General features: G+C 44.5%; 1 protein-coding gene across 1 annotated transcript in view; it reads left to right on the top strand.

Annotated features, from left to right (window-relative positions):
• The window catches only part of Plxnc1 (plexin C1), a 147,043-nt gene that overhangs the window by 34,732 nt on the left and 90,323 nt on the right, over nt 1-21,988 (top strand). The window contains exon 5 of the mRNA XM_015482588.2: nt 19,358-19,472. Within this exon, the coding sequence (XP_015338074.2) occupies nt 19,358-19,472 (115 nt within the window). The remainder of the gene's footprint in view (nt 1-19,357; nt 19,473-21,988) is intronic.

Raw genomic sequence — 21,988 nt, 5'->3', positions numbered from 1 at the left:
CAGGAGAGAGAGAGAGAGAGAGAGAGAGAGAGAAGCAAAAGGTTCTCCCTTGGAGAAGATAAAAGAATAGGGATGTTTGAAAATTTTCAAATGAATCCTCATCATGTCATGTATTCTGTGCATCCCGTGGAAGCTTTATTATTGATGGCGTTGTCTCCTCGTGCACCATACAGCCGTGGGCCTGATGTACAATCTTAGTCTCCAGGCAGAATCTGCCCAGCCTGGTCTTGAATTACGATGTACACGACCCATCTAGGCTCTGGGGCGACTTGGAGCGACTTCCTCGCCATGGCAGTTCTTAGTGTCCCTGGGACCAGCCTGGTTGGATCCGCTGTTGCCATGGCAACCCAGTACTCCGCGCTTGCTATAGAAGCAAGAGGGAGAGAGCCTTAGCTGCAGCTCATGCAGGAAAGGGGGTGGGGGGAAATAAAACGTATAACAGTGTCTGTCAGTTTGGTGCTTTCCGTTTTGAAAGGTGAAAAGGGATAAGAAAGAGTCAAGCAGGTGGAGAGATGCTGAGGGCTGAACAAGGGGGCAGCTGGGGAGAGAGAAGAGGCCCAGGAAGCAAATTGGGGAGATGATGGAGGAGGAAGCCAAGAGAAATGAAGGGAGAGAGGGGAAGATCATGTAAGCTAGCGGTTCAGGGAAGAAACTAAAAATATGGGGATGGAATTAATTAAGAGTTCATGGAGGAAGTCACAATCCAAGCAGCCACCAGACAAGTGACCGCCCTCCCCTTTTGCTATAGCTCCTTTACCAGGCTGTTTCTGTCAAGAGTCACTGGCAGACAAAAGAAGCAGCCCAGGAAAATTCTCATGAATAATTGTAATTGGGTAGGAACCTTTTCTTCTCGTCGTTTGCCCAAGACTAGAGTTTAAGAAATTAACGGATCATGGCCAGCATTTTATCATTCCACACAAGACTGAAGCAGTCTTGCCATAATCTTTTAGATCCATTCCATTTAGGGGCCCTTTCTGTATCTGTAGAGCTCCATGCAGCAGATAATTCGGTGATGCTGGTGATGGAGGTGGGGATTAAAAAACCACATGTAAGATAGTGACTATTTGTTGGACAAACTCAGGTCTGGGGCTGATGGGGGTGTCCAAGCTGGTGACAGGAATTTGGTAGTTGGTGGTATGAAAAATGGTAGTTACAGATGCCTGAAATAAAGTAGGGGCTAGACAGTGGGGGGCTCAAGGTTGAGGTCATGGTGGGATGCAGTCATTGGTAATGACAAGATCTAGAAGAAGGCTGTGTCACCGAAGTAGGGTTAAAGATGAGATCATTGGCAGAGAGGGGTCAAGGATCTGAAAGGGTCACCACTAAGTGTTCTATGGATCAGTCCCCTGTGGGAAAATTGCAGTCATTGGAAGGAGGGTGGGAACAGTATTGAAGAGAGCCAAGAGCTAAGTAGTCAAGGAATGAGGGAAGTGGCCCCGGAGGGGGTGGTCTGTGGATGGGAACCACAAGGAGTGGTGCGGGGTGGAGTCTGCTGGCAGGGCTTTGAGGCTGGGGGTGGGCTAGAAAGAGAGAAGAGGCAGTGAGACTCAAGTGGGACACCCTCCACAAGGGAGAGGAAGCAGCCAGCCCCCGAGGGGATGGGGAAGCTGGGTCGTCAGGGGAGAGCTGCTTTTGAGTAAGATCCAAAGGTGAAAGGAGACGTCAGAGAAGAAGTTGAAGCATGTGGGCTGTTCTGGAGTTGCAGCTTCTAGAAAAGACTGCTTCCTGCTGCCCCTGCCCTGTCCCAGTTCTCTCCAAGAAGAGCAGCTCTTTTAAAACCCAAGTGTCACTCCCCAGCTTAATAACCACCCCTGGCTTTGCATTTTCGGGCTCAGTTCAACTCTCTCACTTCAGACAAGGCTTCATGTGATCTGGTCTTTCATTGCTTCTCTGACCTCTCCTGCCACTCCCTCCTTCTGTCACTCTACCCTGGCCACATTGACTTGCTTTTGGAACTACAAATATGCCAAGCATGTTCCTGCCCCAGAACCTTTGGACTTCCTGTTTCCTCATTCTAGAATGTTCTTCCCCCAGGTTTTGCCATGGCTGGCTCTTTTTTGACTACCTGATCCTAGAACACACATCTGTCTTCCCCTGACTACCCAATCTTAAGTAGCCTCCCTTTACATACATTGCTTTTATTTTTTTCCATGGCCCATCACTGTGATCTTCTTTTCTTTCTTTCTCTCTCTTTCTCATTTATTTATTTGTCTTTTTGTTTATTGTGGTACTGGGGATTTAAACCAAGGGTGCTATACCGCTGAGCGACATCCCTAGCCCTTTTAATTTTCTTATTTTGGGACAGGGTCTCACTAAGTTGTCCAGGCTGGCCTTGAACTTGCGATCCTCCTGCATCAGCCTCCCGAATTGCTAGGATTACAGATGCGCACCACCTCACCCGACTGGCCCTATTTCTCTACCTCTCCCTTTGTTGAAAGGTATTTCTCTGCCTCTCCCTTTATGCTACATTATGTATATGTATATAATGTATATGTATACATAATACATTGTGTATATAATGTAGCATAATGTATAATGTAGCATAATGTGCTCACAAAACATGTTAAATGAGTGAAGTAGATTGAGTGATTGGTCGATTGAGCCAATGGCAGTTTGAGCCCTGTGCCTTAAGTATTAGAAACTATTCTGAAATCATGGAGTGATGGTGGCCCTTCACAGCCACGTCAGATCACTTGGTTCTGGCCCAAGATGAAATGAAACTAAGCCTCAGATCTGTGACTCATATTAAGCTCCCAGTACCATTCAAACTTAGGAATTCTAAAGGGGGATGTTTTCTTATAACTGTAGAGCTGTGTTTATTTTAAATGTCACAGATTTATTTAGAAAAATAATTTATTTTCTCTGTTGAGAAGGTTGAACTTTCTTGTATACATGTCTAGAAAGTGGATGGGGGGGCTAGAAAACCATCTTAACTTCCTTTTGATCCAGTGTTAAGAATAGGCACCCAGTATAAGCAAGATAAAAAGCAATTAGGTAAACAATGAGCTCTAAAAAGTCTAGTATTTTATTGTTGGAACCTCAAATCCAACCTGTGCTGAATTTGTGCGTGTGGGTGGAAAGTGAATTTTTGCAGGCTGAATATCTTGGGTTTGGAAGCAGTTTCTCAGTTTCTCCCATATTGCAAAGCATAGCACATGTGTTCAGTTATGGATTTCCACAAAACTGGCAATCCTGAACCAATGATCGGGTGAGGTTCCAAAAGTTCATTTGCAAGTTTGTTTGGCACGCAGAGTGCATTTTCCCATAGAAACAATGTCATAAATTAAGAATTGATTCCCAAGCCAGCCCACAAAATTCAATTTATTTAATTTCAACAAATATTTGTTGAATACTTACCAAGAGCCCAATGTGGGAAGTGAGATAGCTAGGTACTGTTGAGAGAAATCGGATGCCATTCTTGGCTTTAAGGAATTCAATTCTAGCTGGAGAGACAGACCTGTCAATGGCCTGATTGTTCACTTAATCATATATCCAATCACGAACATTTATTAAGCAACTACAATGTGCTAAATCCTGTGCTCAAAGCTGGAAATACAGTTCTTTCTTCTCTATATAGAGCTTGTAATCTAGTGCAGGATATAGATAAGTGTATCAGTCAGGTTTCTGCTTCAGTAATGCCATGTAACAAACAACTCCCCAAATTCTTAGTGGCTTGTAAGAATGAATTTATTTACATTTCTTTTTCTTGCTCATGGGTCCACCTGTCAGCTGTGGGGAGGAACATGGGGTCTCTGTCAAGATGAAGATAGCATTCAGGTCTGCCTTGTATGTCTCTAATTCTGACCACAGAATCAGACAGCAGAAGCACAAGACACCAAGATAAAGTATCTAACCCACTCACAGCTTCTGCTCACGGCATGTTTACTGATATTCCACGGCTAAAGCAACCCCCGTAGCCAAGTCCAATATCAGTGGAGTAGGGAAATACATTGGACCTCCCCTAGCAGGATATGTTGCAAAATGACCGGCAAAGGGCAGGATGGATGTGTAATCTTGATACAGGAGGGATTGAAGAATTGGGAACCATAATCCAATCTATCAGCAAGTAAAAGAGATGAATGAAACAGTATAATAAGGGCTGGTATAATAGGAAGTCTAGGATTTCATGGGGGTGCATAAAGAACATCTAAGTTTGAAAGGTCAGGGAGGGCTCCCCCAAGGAAGGGACACCGAAGCTAGGTAATGAGGGGGCAGGGCTGCTAGCTGGGAAAGTCTGGATGAAGGCCAGGAGCACCGAGAGAGCCTGCCCCGGAGCTCAGCATGGATGAGCACACAGAACAGGAGTGTTGGGAGATGAGGGGGCTGGTAAGTCGGGGAGGTGAGGAAGGGTCTTGTGCATTTTGTTGGAAGGACCACGGGGAGCCTCTGCAGGGATCACTTTAGAAGAGTGAACAGATGGGCCGTGTCTTAGAACCTGGGGTACAGAATGGTCTTGGATGTCACCAGGCACCGCAGATCAGTTAGCATCTGGGTGTAGACCAGGAGGAGTCCGGGGGTCGACTCAGGGTGATAGTGTGGTGGTGGGAAGAAGTGGGTAGATTCAGGAGCTATTTGGAAGACAGCGCTGACGGGACTCGGAGATTAACTGAATTCCCCCTTGAGTCTGACACTCTGAAAACAGGGCCATAAAATGAAAAATAAAATGCCAAGGTGGCCACAGTTTTTCTGGAAGATGTATTCTCTCTTCCTTGATCCAAGACCTCACAAAGAAAATCAAGTGATACCCAACCACACACCCGATTCTTCCTGAGTCCCAAGCACTGGATGAGGCCCTAGGTTACAGTCTAAAGGATGGGCACCCAAGGTTGGTGGGGAGGGGCTTCTGAGAGGTGTCAGAGACCTGGGTGTGGAGCTCACAGGGGAAGGAGTGCAGGTGTCTGGCTTGTGTGACCACAGGGACAGAGATGTCACTTACCAAGTAGGAAGTAGGAAGAGTAGCCCATTTGGGATGCACAACACACGGGGCACAGATTTCCACACTGGCAGTAGGAGCCGTACAGCAGAGCAAGTAGAGCTTGAAGAGAGCCTGTCCTCAGAGTGGAGTCCAGCCTCGGGGCAACCTGCAAGCCTCCTATCTTCTCTGTGCTGAATCTCCTCATCTATGAAGGAGGGATCGTGATAGCATCTGCCCCAGAGGGCTGCTGAGAGGGCGAAATCAGATAGTGTGCTTGAAGTCTCAGCCACAGTGCCTGCTTCTCAGTCAGCACTAAAAGTGACATTATCTATGAGGGAAGCCACAGGAGGTCCATTAGTTGTCCCCAAGGTTGGGAAAGACTTCAGAGAGGAGGTGGCCTTAAACATTGGGCCTTGAAGCCTGAATAGACTTTCACCAAGAGAAGAAGGCATGCTTCCATGAAAGCCCTTCAGACAGAAGAACCAGCCCAGCAAGAGGTCTGTTTAGGGAGTGGCGGGTTGGATTTTGTCCCCAGGACACAGGTTCTAGAAGGAAGGAAGGAAGGAAGGAAGGAAGGAAAGGAGGAAGGAAGGAAGGAAGGAAGGAAGGAAGGAAGGAAGGAAGGAAGGAAGGAAGGAAGGAAGGAGATGAGGCTGCTGGGTGGGACCAGGATGTGAGGGGCCCCCGAGTTTAGACTTTATTAGTCTGTGCTGGAACTTGTTAGTGGGTGTTAGGCAAAGGGCTGTATCTTTAAAAAAAAAATGTGTCTTCAAAATATTATCTTGGGTGGCAATGCAGAAGATGAACTGGAGCCCCATCCTTGAGGGATTGCTTCCCTCCACTGAACTTTGTAAAAGATTGGGTTTATCTCACATCTCTTCCTGAGTCTTCTACTGGAGGCCAATTCTCCAAATTTCATGCATCTCCCCATCTCCCAACGCCACCATAGGGTTCAGCTTACTTTGGTTTTAGTCACACAGTGGGTTCAAGGATGGATCCTCTTCAGAAAATGGGCCCTGTGGCCACTCTTGCCTTTATTGTCCCATCTCTCAATGCCTCACCCCTGCACAAGGTGGAGAAAAAGCCTCTGGGCAGGCTAATTATGAGGTATCTGGATGCCCCCCTTGACTACTGGTATCAATTGACATTACCCCCACCCCCATTCTACTACCTGTTTCTTCCATGGTGATAGTGGGAGGACCCAGGCAGCCCCTGGTAACTTTTTTGAGGTCATCAGCTACTGCTGGGCTGTTGCACGTGTGAAACTGTGAAAGGGATCATTCCTCAACTGGCCTCCCCACAGACTGGACGATCATCTGCCCGTCAGACTTGCTGAAGGGTCCAGGGTGGCAGAGGGATTTACACAGGGGAGAGGAAATGGAGATCTGGGTGTTTCCCCGTGTTGATGGTTGCTGTGGATACATTCCAGCCCCTGGCCTTGCCCTCCTGTCTTGAGGTCTCTAAGAGATTCTCCCTCCTGGAGCCCCTCAGAGCCAATCACTAGCTGTGAGTGGACCCTCCCCACCAGGGCTGCCGTTGCCCTAAAATTTGACTCTCCATGGTGCATGGTGCTTGTGGGGTTTTTTGTTTGTTTGGTTTTGGTTTTGGTACAAGGGACGGAACTCAACTCAGGGGCACTCTGAGCCACATCCTCAGCCCTATTTTGTATTTTATTTAGAGACAGAGTCTCACTGAGTTGCTTAGTGCCTTGCTTTTGCTGAGGCTGGCTTTGAACTCATGATCCTCCTGCCTCAGGCTCTGGAGCCACTGGGATCACAGGCGTGTGCCACCGTGCCCGGCCGGTTTTGTTCTTCTGAAGCCCTAGTGAGTCTGTTCTGCCATTGTGAAAGGTGGGCTGTGGGCCACAGAGAGGACTGCTGGGGGGTCCTCCATAAAAAAGGCTGGCAGGTAGCTCATCATGCTTCAGAGGGCAGTTGCAGTGCCCCCAACACCGAGGGCCTGCCTTGAGCACAGTACCCTGGTACCCCTGGTACTCCTGGTACCCCTGAAGCCAGCACCGTTGCCATCGGGCTTTGCAGGTGGTAAACAGGCTCAGGCTGTGCTTGGTTCCCTTCTGCTGCTGTAATGGATCACTACCTACTTGGTGACTTCAATGGTGTGAAGCTCTTGCCTTGAACTTCTAGAGGTCACAAGTCTGAAAGGGACTTCACTGGACTAAAGCCAAAGACTGTGTTTCTTCTGGAGGCTGTGGAGAGAACCCGTGTCCTTGCCTTTTCCAGTTTATAGGAGCCAGCTGTACTCCTTGGCTCTGAGGCGCTTCCTGCGTCTTCCAGGCATCTGCAGATCCCTCCTGGCCTGGACCATCCGCCCTCACATCTTCTCTGACTCACTCTCCTTCCTCCTCTTATAAGGATCCTTGTGATTTTGGGCCACAGAGATGACCCCAAATTCCCACTGTCAATTGCCAAATGCCTTTCCCACATAAGGTAGCATGGCCCCAGGGCCCAGGGATTAGGATGGGGACGTCTTTGGGGGTCATTATTCACCTACCAGAGGTTAAACAAGTAGTGGAACTAGGATTCAAGTCTGGGCCTAGCTCCAATTCCCAGTGTAAGAAAGGGAAGAAGCAGCAAGAAAGACATCATCCTTCATGGCAGATGGAGGAGAGGAGAGAGCCTGGAGCAAAAGACCCAAATGACCTTTCATGATTAGTGATGGACCTAAAAAAGTGGAATTCAGGGCCTCCTTGGGTTGCAGAGGCCTCTATTCCTTGGAGCTTTAAGCATCTATACATTCATTTAACAGATTTTATTGAGCACCTAGGATGGTGTCAGATCGTGTCCTGCACACAAGATTCTGAGCACCCACAGTGAACAACACAGACCAAAATTCACTGTGGTCATTCTTATCCGGTGTTCCGGCTCCCTGGGGTTGCCAAAACAAGTTGTCACGGAGTTGGTGGCTTGAAACAATACAAAGTTATCTCTCACAGTTCTGGAGGTCAGAAGTCTGAAATCAGAGTGTCCACAGGGCCAAGGAGGGTCCAGGGGAAGATCTGTCCTCACCTCTCCCAGCTTCCTGTGGCTCCTGGTGTTGCTTGGCCATAGCAGGATGACTCCATCTCTGCCTTGGTCTCATGACCTTATCCCCTGTGAAGGTCCAGATCTTTCTCTCCTTTCTTAGAAAGGCGGCCGTCATTGTGCGCCCAAAGTCGTCTTGAGGTCCTTTACTAATTATATCTACAAAAGACCCTGTTTCCAAATAAGGTGACATTCTGAGATCCTGAGTGGGCATTTATTTGGGACGATGGGCACTGCAAAAATCAATAAAGAACATATCAGATGACAGTCGGTGCTACTGAAGGCAAGAGAGCCAAGAAAGAGAACAGGCAGCACTGGCTGGAGCCGGGTGGGCAACGATTTTACACAAAGGGCTCAGGGAGGCCTGATGGGGAAGGGGACATCTGAGCCAAGACCTGAAGGAGCACATTCCTTCCACTGTGGAGCTCTTCCACTTGAAAGGTGGCAGCAATATTCAGCTGAGTGGCCAGGAGGGTAGTTGGGGACGGAAGGTCATCCTCCGTGTACCTCTGTTCCTCCTTTCTCTCCAGTCTGGGATGCGTCCTAGTGCAGATCTCAGCCTTGACGTCTGTGCAGTGACACTTCTTTATGGTCCAGTGCAGCTCTAATGACAGCGGTAATAATAATAATGGGATTTGGGGACAGCCCCTCCTTCTTGTATGAGGACCCCATTGTGCCAACTAATTGTGTAGAAGCAACTAGGACAACTGTCTGTGGGGTGGAAGCAGTGGGGAGCAAAGAGAAGCATGCTATTCCGGCCTTGGGGCACTACTGAATTACCCTGGCACAGGCTGAACCCATGCATCTGGGTTACTGCGAATGCTGCAAGGAGTTTGGGGGAACTTCTAGCACTGGGGTCAACCTAGGTTCCCCCAGGTCTTCATTAACCATTAGAGGGGCTGGGATGTATCCTACTTATTGCAAAGTAGGCATCCAAAGGGAATGTCTGACACTGGGAGAACGCTCACCTTGTTCCAAAGCCAGTTTGGCTCTTTTGCTGTTGTCCTTTGGTAGAACTGGCAACAGAGGTCCTCAGACCTGAGCATCCAAACCCCAGTCCGTATCTGCACCATCTCTTTAATTGATGCTCTCTGACTTCCAACAAGCACCATTAAGAATACCCCGGTTAGTAAATTCATGTTTTAATGGAATAGATTTTTTTTTTGAAATGACCTTATCTCAGGCAGTAGGCACTTTCATAAGTATATATTGATTGGTTTTTTAAAAAATTTCTCAGAGGTTTCCACTCGTCCTGTGACCTAGCGTTTACCCTGTTCCCAGCAGCTCCTCCATGTTGAGCACAATGTTCAGGTCTGCATTTTGGGAGTCTGCCTGTGGGTCTCGGTTTTTGCTTTTGTAACATTTTGTCATGTTTGGATGTTTGGATTCTGCTGCGTGGAGTGTACACCATTTCTGAAAGGCCAAGGGGGGATTCGATACTGCATTGAGGAGGAGGGGGTTGTGATGTCACTGTTCCCTGTTCCATGCCCACAAAGCCTGAGGAGCGTGCCCCCAGGGACGCAGGGAGCATATGGGAAAATGGCTGGGAACCCAGACTTTCCTGATTCAAGAGGCTTTATTTTCCCATATTTATTTCCATGCTGCCTGTTTTTCCTAAATGCCTCCTCTAAGTTCTTCTGTTCATGGTCTGCATTTGGAAACAAAAAAATGCCAAGTTTTAGTATACTCATCACCCACTAAAGAACCACATGGGGCGAAGGCCACAAATCCCTTTTGTGTGAGTGTTTCAGTCTATGTTTGCTAAATAGCTCCAAGTTTCAAGACAAAGGCTGGTTTTTCTACCACACCAGTTAACAGGCCAACCCAGTGAACACAAATCAATGAAACAACTTCTGCCGGTATCGTGGAGACATGGACAGGAATTTAGTCACTTTAAAATTTAGTTCTTAATCCAATTCAGCTAACCTTTGTTGAATACCAGTCGTGGGCCAGGCCCTGTACTAGGCTCTGGGGGAAACAAAGATGAATGCAGTTCTGCCCTGGAGACGCTCGGAGGTTAGATGTGGGAAGCAGCCAGGCAACAAATGAGTGCCCTGAGTGCTGCTGTTTGGCCCACGAGGAGACCCCAAAGAACTCCTTAGTCCTGGGAGGAAGGAGCACTGTGATTAAGAGTCTTCCAAGAATCCTTGAGCTGTGTCTGCCTTGTGCACAGAAAAGACAGATGGGCATCTGGCCAACCTTACCACTCAAGTCCCTTTCTTGTTGTTACCATTCTGTATTGTTGGGCTTATGTCTTCCAAATTGTTACTTTAAATTCTCTGTTTCACTTGCCCTTATTACAATAACGACTAGTAGCATTTACTGACTCGTTATAATAACTCCAGAAGGTGGAGACTATTATTTGCATTTCTGCAGATGAAGAACCTGAGACACTGAGAGGACACTTGGCTTATTCAAGGTCACCAGCTTGTAAGTGGTGGGACCAATCTCTCCTGCCTTCACTAGGTTCTATCCGGGCTGATCTGTTTCATCGGTTCCTTGAAGACACTGTGTGTACATGAGCTCAGAGGCTTTGCACATGCTGTTCCTTCTGTTTGGAATGCTCTTCTCACCCCTCTTGCTGTGACTACATGGGTTTCACCCTTGACCTCTGAGCTGAAATGCAATGTTTCTTGACCAATCTGTCTAAATTAGGTTCCTTCCTACTACATTTTTGGTTTCTGTAGAAGACTTACCTCAATTTGAAATTAAAGCGATAGTCAGCTTATTTGGGTTTTGTCTGTGTGCTTCCCTAGAATGTAATTGTAAACTCTTTAGGAAAGAGACCTTAACTGGCTTATACATATCACGTGTCCCTGGTGCCTAGTATAGTGTTTGGCATCAGGTGGGCACACAGTAAATATTTGTTGGGTAAATGCCAGGTGAGGTGCTGAACCTTGGCAGGGGCATGCCAAGGTGAAAAATGTAAGGCCTCTCCTTGGGAAGAGTTGGAGGCCAGTCAGAGACACAGGCAGTCTTCTAATGAATGTGCTGTGTCTACTTGGGAGCATGCCTGGAGACTGGGAAGATATGACAAGGGAGGTGACACTGAACTGGCCCTTGAACAAGGAATGCGGTTTCACACAAGTATTGCAGCCCTCGGGAATTCCAGGCAGTGGGAGCATCACATGCTTGGAAGGTCTGACATGTTTGCACTGCAGTGTTTATCAAATGCCTGCTCTCTGCCTGGTAGTGTGCAGATATCAGAGATCCGTGTGTTTAGGGGTTTTCTGTCTAGGCAACGAGGCAGACTCATCAGTCCACTATTTCCCAGAGGTGAGTTTGCAAAGGAAGGCAGGGGCCAGAGCATACTGGGGTAAACAGAGGAGGGTTTCGTAGCTACTTCATAGGTTTGTTGTGACTCTGAGGCGTGAAAGTCTCATAGGTAAGGGGTTTGGTGCAAGCCAAGGGTGCCACTGGAGATTGCTAAGCATGGGGTGATATGATTAGTTGTGTGCTTGAGGATTATATGGTGGGAGTGGAGACTGATTAGAGGCACTGGAGGCTGGAAGATGAGAGGCCTTGGGTGACTCCTGTGGAGCCCAGGGAGGTAATGGATGAGATGGAATGCAGAGGTTAGATGCTTAGAATTAACAAGCCATGATCAGTTGGGTATGAGAGTTACCCAACTCAATTAGCCCAAAAAAAAAAAAAAAAAAAAAGCACCAAGTTTTCAAACTTGTCCTGTCACATGGACTGATGCTCATTAAACAAAATTGGGCAGTGTTTCCTAATGTGTATGACTAGAAATTTTACTTCCTCAAAACAACCCTCCATAAGAGTTTGAAGATGGTGCCTCATTCTTGCTTTGCAAAATCACAGGGCATAGTTAAGCCTCCAAGGAGACCTGCAGCAGAGAAACTTATTTAATTTTTTGCAGTTTTGCATGGCCCAAAAACAATGTGCTGGCAACTCCATTCCCAGCACAACAGTGTTGTGGGTGGAGCCTAAGGGGAGGTGCTTAGGTCAGTAGGGCTCCACCTTCCCAAGTGAATGGATGTCAGTGATCAAAGGCTTGAGACTGAGAGTTCAAGTTCTTGCTCTCTTGCACAAGTGTGCTGTCTCTTGCCCTTCCGCCTTCCACCATGGGATAATACAGCAAGAAGGGTTTTGACAGGTGTGGACCCACATCTCTAGAACTGTAAGAAATAAAATTGTTCTTTGTAGATTACCCAGTTTGTGGCATTCTGTCATAGCGGTACAAAACAGACTAAGGCTGAAGGACTCAGACGATGTTATTTATTGCAAGAGGCAATATGGGGTAGATAAGAACATGGACTTGGAAACTGCAATGCCTGGTTTTTTTTCTCAACTTTTCCCTTTACTAACTCTGTGACCTCAGGAGAGCAATATGGATCTTCCTATGCCTCAGTTTCCCCTATCTGTAAAGCAGGGACAATTACAGTAGCTACTTCATAGGTTTGTTGTGAAGAATAAATGAATAAAATCATGTGAAAAGACATTGCGTGGAGTGTTAGATGTTTCTGCTTTAAAAAAAAAAATCTCTTAAATTGTCTTTGTTATTAGCATAATTGTATCATGTAGACTGACTTAGGGTTCCAGCGATGAAGATCCAATTTTTCAGCTCTCCTAGCAAGTTATTTTGGTCTTGTATTTTGGCATTCCCCTTTCCTGATTCTGGGGACCTTTAATTCAGAGTTTAGTTTGTCACAGTGACTTCCTGTTCTCTTTCATTCTGTGGAATTTGGTTTCTTCATCTCGTAGATTGGCAATTGTAATGAGAAGTCCCCCAATTTTAGAGGCCACCTGATTCCTCCATTTCCTAAAGATGTAGACATCTGTTTCAAATCACTTAGCAAAAGACCTTGGAATGCTCTCGTAGCGAAACCATCCGCCAGCGTGGACCCCATTCCCTGCAAGAGGGAGAAGCTGGATGGTTTTCTCATTAAAAGTTTTCTGATGTTATATCGGTGAAGAATCTTCGGAACAGGTCACACTCACCCCCACATTCAAGCCAATTACCTGATGTTTAGTTATCAGATTCCTTCAGGGACCGTCTGCTCCTGGTGAACAATTGGATTAGAGGATGCTGATGGAATTCTAGTGGCAGGAAGTAGAAGTTACATTTCTGAGTTCAGAGTTTCTATTTCAAGGTTGAGTAAGTGGTAAATTTTTACTGAGAGATTCTAGCCTAATAGAGTCAGATTCTCAAGGTCCCCCAAGCCCAGCTCATGGGCATTTCACCTGCCTGAAGCTTCAGCCCCTTTCCAAGGTGGGTCTCCCTGTCCTTTTTTGTTGGCATGAAAACAATTAATAATTTAAGCCATGCCCATTAAAAAATAGAAATGCCGTATAAATACAATACAGTAATAATAAATTTAAAAGTCGATCCAGCTGGGCACCGTTCCCAGACTACCAGCTGAGCAGAAACACAAATAAGTAAAGAAGAGGAAAAACTGCTATATAATGCAGATGACTGCAAACTCGTTGTTTTCTGCTATTCTTTTATTGCAAATATATAGTACTGAAGCTACATTATGGATAAATAGGTTTTGTGGCCTAACCTGGAAACCTAATCACTGTTTATAACATTATTTCTATGGGGGAAAATATATTCCATATTGTAAACAGATGGTTTACCAGCAATCTCTTTTTTGGAGCACAATGGATTTATAAGTCTGGGGCTGCCTGGAATTTTAACCTCTAGCTGGATGTTTTGTGTTACCAGTGATGGATGGAAATTTAAAGCCTCTTAGAATCCTTGCCTCTGGGTTTCCCTCCCAGATCCTTGCCACCGTCTTCATTCCTAGAGGTTTGTCTCTCCTTCTCTGTTCTCTGGTCCTGTGGCCCCTCCATCCCTATCTCTTCCTAGCCAAGCCCCACCCTCCAGTTACAGGAAGCCAGTGGGAACTCTGATTATCTCTAATTTGATTAAATGGTGGTCAGGGTTCATAGGAAGCCAGGCAGCCCGGTGGCCAAGTATGTGGTTCTGAAGTCAGACTTGTGCAGTGTGACAGTTGAGTGACCTGGGCATGTTACTGTATGTCTCTGAGCCTCTGTTCTCATGTTATTTGAGAACTAATTGTAAATAGTCAGGACAGTGCCAGTTATAGAGAAAAATTCCCTCGGTGCCATTGTTTGGTGGGGTAGTTACTCAGGGATATTACGAGTCACAGATTTCCACGTACACAGGAGACAAATTCACTGTATGAAAATACTCTCTGATTTTCACACAGCAAACATAGAAACAAGGGCCTGGAACCTCCATGACCATCATCTGGGACCTGTATGTGTTTGGAACATGCTTTTTTTCTGAGTTAGGAATGGGGGAGGGGAAGATTCATGTCCTTTTATAGTTGAGTGATAATATCAAACTATCATTATTTTGAATAAATTGATCTCCACAGCAGATTTTATAGCCAACTAGTTGTAGGGACAGCCCTGCTTAAATAGTTTCATGCACTTATTTCCCCATGAAGTATTTTTTTACCAGGTGAAAGCTTTTTTGTTTCTAAATTAAGTTTTGTTTGTTTGGTATTTCTTCGGGTGATCTTTTCTTTGCATTTAGGCAGGTTCTCTTTTTTAGTTTGGAAATGGGCTCATGTCTACTTATTGACTCTTATCATGTCGGCATGAGATCTAGCCAGAAATAGGAACTAGAAAAATAAAATATCCAGTGGAATCCTAGGGCTTTTGGAGAGATCCTGCTATGACTTAAATATATCCCACAAAATGTGTGTTGGAAACTTAAACTCCAGTGCAACTGTGTTGGGGGTGGGGCCTCATGGGAGGCACTAGGTATGACGACTCCCCCCTCATGATGGGACTGAGGCTGGAGTTTGATCTTCACCCTTCCCTCTCTTGCCCTTCCACCTTCCACCATGGGATGATGCAGTAAGAAGGTCCTTGCCAGCTGCAGCCCCCCTCAACTTTGGACTTCCCAAGCTCCAGAACTATAAGAAAGAAATCTCTGTTTTGTACAAATTACCCAGTGTTACCTGGAATTCTGTTGTAAAAGCACAGAATGAACTAAGACAGCCAGATGTGGTGGGACATGCCTGTAATTCCACATACTCCGGAGGCTGAGGCAGGAGGATAATGAGTTTGAAGCCCGCCTCAGCAATTTAGCAAGACTGTGTCTCAAAATATAAAATCAAAAGGACTGGGGGTGTAGCTCAGTGGTGGAGCACCCCTGGAGGGCTGTTGTCCGTAACAAATGTTTGAACACATGGGAATGGCTTTGGAACTGGGTCATGGGTAGAGGCTGGAAATATTTGGAAGAGCAGATTCAAAAAAGCCTAGTTGTCATGTCTGTCTTAAGCCTGTCTCATCGCTGTTTTGGAATCTTTTAGAGGCATGTAACTTATTTAATTTCACAGGCTCATGGCTGGAGAGGAGTCTGCCTTAAGATGAATTATTCCTTGGGTCTCACCCATATTTGATTTAGATGAGACTCTGGACTTAAGACTTTTAAATTGGTGCTGGAATGAGTTAAGAATTAGGGGTTATTGGCATGGAATGAATGTCTTTTGCATGTGAGAAGGTTGTAGATTGGGGAGGCTAGATGTAGAACATTCTAGTTAGAATGTGCTCCCGCGAAAGCATGTGGAAACTGAAACCCCAGTGCAACAATATTGGGAGTTGGTACCTTGATGAATGGATCAATGTCACTTACAAAAGTAAAGGACTTGAGGCTATGATTTCAATCTCTTGCCCTCACTCTCTCTCACCCTCCCATATTCTGCCATGGGGTGATAGAGCAAGAAGGCTATTACCAGATCTAGGAGTCTTGACCTTGAACTTCCCAGCCTCCAGAACTGCAAGAAATAAATCTCTATTCTTTATAAATTACACCATCTCAGGTATTCTGTTATAGCAACACAAAGCATAAAAAGACAGATCCTCAGGAGAGGTTAGGGCAAAAGTAATAGCATAAGCAAAGAAAACAAATATATCTCCACCATTTTTTTCCCAAAACCTACCCATGCTACTCCGAATCCAATTTCCCTCCTATCCAGGGCCTAAAGAAATTGAAAGGAAGCCAGTGGAGAAATCAGCCCATTTGAGAGTGCCTCACCGAGGGCTCAGCCTCACCAAGAGTCATGTCTGACAATGAGAATTTAATTGTCTTTGGGCAGTGGCTTCAGAGTTTATGTGCCTGACCATTGCATTTGTGGATATGCAGGACTGAGAGTGATAGCTTTCGAAAGGAATTATTTCAAAGTACTTGGGCTTGTTTACTAAAACGTGGGAGCTATAAGATCTGCTCTCCCTCCTCAAGAAATGTGAACGTGTGGGGAACGTGCTGTCGTGAAGACTTTACAATCTGCAGTGTTTGAGGAGTAATAAGATGCTGTTGTTGGTTGACCATCTGGTTATACATTCTTGGTGTCATGGTTTGCTTTGCTTTTCAATTTTTAATTTTTTCAAACTGGTAAGAGGCAAGGAATGGGCATTTAGAAATCTCAGAGGCATCCTTTTTTATGTAAATAAGGAATTTATATTTAGGTACTTAGCATGGTTAGATTTTGTTTTACAAAATTGGATATGAAAGGTTCATTATCTATTCTTTTCCCTTTATTTTTTTAATAGGTTGTTTTTCAGTTGTAGATGGACACAATACCTTTATTCTTTTTATTTTTATGTGATGCTGAGGATCGAACCCATGCCCTCACATGTGCAAGGCAAGTGCTCTACCATTGAACTGCAATCCCAGCCTTCCCCTTTATCTTTATATTAAAAAAAAAAAATAGGGCTTGGGTTGTGGCTTAGCGGTAGAGCACTTGCCTAGCACATGCGAGGAGGCCCTGGGTTGCATTCTCAGCACCACATAAAAATAAATAAATAAAATAAAGGTATTATGTCCAACTACAACTAGAAAATAAATATTAAAATAAAATAAACCAGGGCTGGGGTTGTAGCTCAGTGATAGTGTTCTTGCCTAGTATGGGTAAGGCACTGGATTTGACTCTCAGCACCATATATACATAAATGAAGGTCCATTGACAACTAAAAAAATATTTAAAAATAATCTGATTCTCAGATTCAAACTTTTAGCTGATGTTAAACATACTCCTTTTACCATAAAGGGGAGTCAGATATAAATCAAAACTCTAGACATAAAAAAAAAGAATCACCAATTGAAAGGACCTATAGAGATTTCATATTTCCTCCACTCATTCAAAAATATTTATTGAAACTCTAGTATTTGCATATCATGCTGCCAGACCCTGAGGGATCTGCTGAGGAAATAGAAAAGGTTTTCACCCTTCCTTTGGGGAGCTAAGTGCCCTACTTTGGAAGAGATGACATAGACATATGAAATAGTTAAGTTGTAATTCGAGGCAGCATATGATTAAATACCAAAACGTGTGGTTCCGACCAGAATTGCTATAGGAGTTCAGAAAACGGAGTGATAACTCAGTGGCACTACAGTTTCCTGCCTACAAATTGGCAAATCGCAGCACTATTTGTGTGAAATATTTTACACTTGTTTTTTTGGCAGCCTTAGGCCTTGACTCCCAGGCAGCATTAAGAGCCTACAAAAAAATATTTGTACTCCATTCTCTCTAGAATTAGCTTTAGGGGGTTTTTTGTCTTTTTTTTTTTTTTTTGGTTGTTGTTTTTTCTTCCTTAGAGGTAGAGGAAGAGCCATCTACAAACCAGAGTGCCCATGAGAGGCAGGGAGTTTTTTGATAGTCATGATCTCTTTTAGACACAAATAAGGAAGCCGCCTCGTCATTCTGTTTCAATGCAGCAGTACCTTGTTCCTGTGCTGCAAACTCTCCCTGACATTGAGAGACGGTTTAATTTGAACTTAATGTCCGTGACGGACGAGCAAGCCATCAAGGGTCAGATAAATTTATGGCTTTGGAGAACTGCTAATGAAAATCCCTTTTGGTAATGATGTTGGAGTAGGAACCGACCCAGAGGTAGGGGGAATTGGGACACAGATGTGCTCCTGGGAGTGGGGTTCCCCAAAATGTCAGAAGACGACATTCTAACCTACTGTGCTCAAGTGTGATGTTTAGTGAAACTCACTGACTTTCTGTTCTATTTTTGCCATATTCAAATTAGCTCAGAGCTCAAACCTGAAGCAACGAAGCCTAAATTTTTAAGAATCAGAGAGAGAGAAGAGGAAGAAGAAGAAATAAAATTGTTTTGAAGTCAGATACACTCTTTGGCCCATCAGACCTCGTTCCCTTCAGATCCACTCAAGAATTTCCCAGAAATGAATATAGTCATCCTTTGGTTGCTTTTTGGTCTCACCATTCATGTGTTAGTTTCTTTGAAAACTTCCAGCTGGGTTTGGTGGCCCACACCTATAATTCCAGCGATTTGGGAAGCTGAGGCAGGAAGATTGCAAGTTCAAGGCCAGCCTCAGCAATTTAGCGAGGCCCTAAGCAACTTAGTAAGACTCTGTCTCAAAAAATGTAAGAAGAAAAGAGACTGAAAGTGTAGCTCAGTGGTTCAGAAAAGAACAAAACTCCCTGTCCTTGGTTCACCAGCTCTTCATTTTAACCTTTGACCTTGAGGTGGATTACACATCAGAAATGTGTTATTGTTTCTTTGATACTTTTCAGTGGAATATCTCTGCCACTTGAAGACAAGATGGCACTCGCTGTTCATTCTCATTGCTGGGTTGGTGGCCCATCTGGTGAGATAGAGATTTTCCCCAAGCTAGTGTGACCTACAGTGACCTACACACCAGGCAAGCGAGTGATCTCCCTTCTCAGCTTCTGAGCATCTGTGTATCAAAGTAGTTGGCCGTGGCCTCACTTGAGACTTCTTTAGGTCATCGTCTGAGGCTGACCTGGAAAAGTGGCCCTGAAAAATGTTTCACCCATATCTTTTAAGATAACTTGGTATCTGTCTAAACAAATGTTATGTAGCAGATGGTTGTGCAATGCCTTATCAAATTCTTGGGCAGACTCTGCCCTTGAAATATTTTTATTTAATTATCATCCTACAAAGCACAAAATAGTAGCTTTATTGTTTTTTTTTTCTAAACACAGCACAAATTGCCCAATAAGTTGAATAGGGAGACATTCTGGGAATGAATGCAAAGCTAAAATTTATACAATGTGCAAACCCTTTCTCGGGCTTCTCTTTGATAGGTATTTCTAAAAAGGAACTCTTTATTTCAGAATCTGAGAATGGATGTGCTTTGGATGTATTTGGCAATGTCAACTTGAGAGATGGCTCAGGAGTCTAAGTTCAGCGTGTTGTCGACATTTGTTCTCTACTCCTAGACATGATGGGGGGAAAAAAAACACTGTTTTCTTGTTGCTTTTCATGATTTCAGCATCATGTTCCTATTCTCGCTTAAATCAATAATCCACTGTACAAAGCATTTTGTACTGAAGCCAAGTATGAGAAAGTTGTAACTAATGCATGTATGGGGGGTGCTGTCTTGATGTGTCTTTTTTGTTTGTTTTAGGTGTACTTTTCAAGAAGATTGTGTCAATTCAGGGCAGTCAGAAAACTGGCTGGATGTTTCCTATGGAGCTAAAAAATGTCCTAAAATTCAGATAATTCGAAGCAGCAGAGATAAGGTAAGAGGAAAGATTTTAATTTCTTTACTTCTATAGTATTGCCTCATTTTGCATAAGAGATGCTAACTTCCTTCTGAGCTTAAAATATCTATTAATGAAATATGAGTCCATTCATTTTATCTGTGAATTCTTAGTGTCTGCCAGATGCCACCACTCTACAAGGTGCTAGGAGTATAGAAATAACCAGGTCACTTCATGGTCCTGCTCACATGGAGCTTGTCATCTTGAGGAGCTACATAAAGATGACCTTCTATAACTGAATGTAAAGAAAAGATAGACTTCTTTATTGGGAGGTGAGGGGAAGAGATGTAGGGAATTGAACCTAGGGGCACTTAACCACTGGGCAGTTCTTGTTGAATTGTTAAGTGCTCACTGAATTGTTGAGGCTGGCTTTGAACTCGCAATCCTCCTGCCTCAGCCTCCAGAGTCACTGGGATTATAGGCATGCACCACTTGTCCTTTCTTTTTTTATTTTAAGACAGAGTCTCAATACGTTGCCCAGGCTAACCTTGAACTTGAGATCTTCCTGCCTCAGTCTTCCAGTCTCTGGGGTCACAGCTGTGCACCACCAAGCCCTGCATAAAGATGGATTTTTCAATGTAGTAGAATTACATCTCAACTTTAAAGCATAGAGAAATTAAGTTCAGACTTATGGTCCACAAGATTCCTTACAAGTGGCTGCACTGTAGAATTTAGCTTTGCTCTGCGGTTCCTCATCCTAATGTGTCCAGGCTTCTCCTAGCAACTCTCCTATCAACATGGCCTCAAGCAATGTCATAGAGATGGAGAGAGAACCAATATGGGCAGGGACTGTTGCAAGCAAGGTCCCTTGGAAAGCCAGGGCTCCCGTCCTGGGATGCAAGAAAAAAAGCGATGAGCATATTCAAGCATTTTCTGATGCACATACCAGCCCTGCCCTGTGGGAGAATGGAATTCCTCCCCCGGCAATCTCAGTGGTGCTGCAAGGAGACATTTTCTCCCTAATTATGGCTCTTGTGTTATGAATAATTGTACAGAGTCCCCATCAGCAGCCAGTTGACCTGTCTGTTGCACCGATGTGTTTTATTTGAATGTCACATTAACAAGGAAATGGGCCACTTTCCCTTTTCCCTTACACTTTGCCATTTCAAATAGCAAGAACCATACCACTTAAGATGATTTAACATTTAATCAAGGGGAGCCAGAACATTTAATGAGTGATAAGTAATAAAAGAATCAAGCTTTCAAGTCATAACTGATCAGAACTCATGGATTTAAAGTTATTTGGTTGTTGTCACTTTCTGTTGTCTTGGGCCAGGGCCTTCCTATGAGCTCTCCCTGCCCCGAGTCAAAGATAAATAAATTTAGTATAAAAGATGCTCTGGTAACCAGATGCAGTGGTGCACGCCTGTAATCCCAGCAACTTGGGAGGCTGAGGCAGGAGGATTGCAAGTTCAAAACAAGCCTCAAGCAACTTAGCAAGATCCTAAGCAGCTTAGTGAGACCCTGTCTCAAAAATGAAAAATAAAAAGGACTGGGGATGTAGCTCAGTAGTAAAGTGCCCCTAGGTTCATTCCATGGAATCAAAACGCATGCACGCGCGCGCACACACACACACACACACACACACACTCTTAGGTATTCTCATGTAGATATAGTCAAATTTTATTTCTCTTATTAATCTGAAAAACAGCTAACTTTGGTGCTAACAGAGAATGGTAGAAAAAAATATGATCCTGGAATATACTCAGGCCTCTGATAAGTGATTAAGAGTTTGCAAGAATTTTTTCTTTTGTCATTAAAAAAACGTTAAGGGCAACACTTCAGTCCAGTGTAGTGGGAAGAAGTAGTCGGTCAGTGCTGTTTATGTAATTTGCTTACCTATCTGTGGTTCCCTGGTATAAACTAACCATTTATATCTAGCCTGGGATGTTTCAAAAAAACACTTAGCACCCAAACAACCACTAGAGCTTTCTTTCCTGATCCTCATCATCTTCCCCCAAAGCACTTCCCCTCACCAGCTCACCACTACTCTCCAGGTGAAGAAGAGAAGAATTTAGTAATTTGAGTAAAGTTTTTTTTTTTTTTAAACCAGCATGGCAACTTTCATCATTATGGAAACTAATCCCTGGTGCTGGGGATTAAACCCAGAGCCTCACACATGCCAGGGAAGCACCACACTATGAACTGCACCCCAGCTCTGGACTGATTCTTTTAATAAGGTTGAAAAGGCATCTGATTCTCTCTCTCTCTCTCTCTCTCTCTCTCTCTGTTGTTTTTTGTTGGGTTGGTTTGGTTTGGTTTTTGTGTGTGTGTATGTGCTGCTGGGGATTGAACTCAGGGTTTTGTGCGTGTGAGGCAAGCACTCTACCACCTGAGCTATATCCGCAGCCCATGATTCCATCTCTTGATCACATTATTGCAAGATATTTTCTGCCCTTATGGCCATTAGTGACTTACCTGAAAGTCTCAGCTCTTTGTTTAAATAATACAAATTCCATGACCTACCGAGATGGCAGTCTGAGGTGGACCCTGCT

The sequence above is a fragment of the Marmota marmota genome, unplaced genomic scaffold, assembly GCF_001458135.2.
Source record: "Marmota marmota marmota unplaced genomic scaffold, marMar, whole genome shotgun sequence".
Lineage (NCBI taxonomy): Eukaryota > Metazoa > Chordata > Mammalia > Rodentia > Sciuridae > Marmota > Marmota marmota.
Note: the sequence above shows the minus strand (reverse complement) of the source record. Positions and strands in the feature narration are given on the sequence as shown.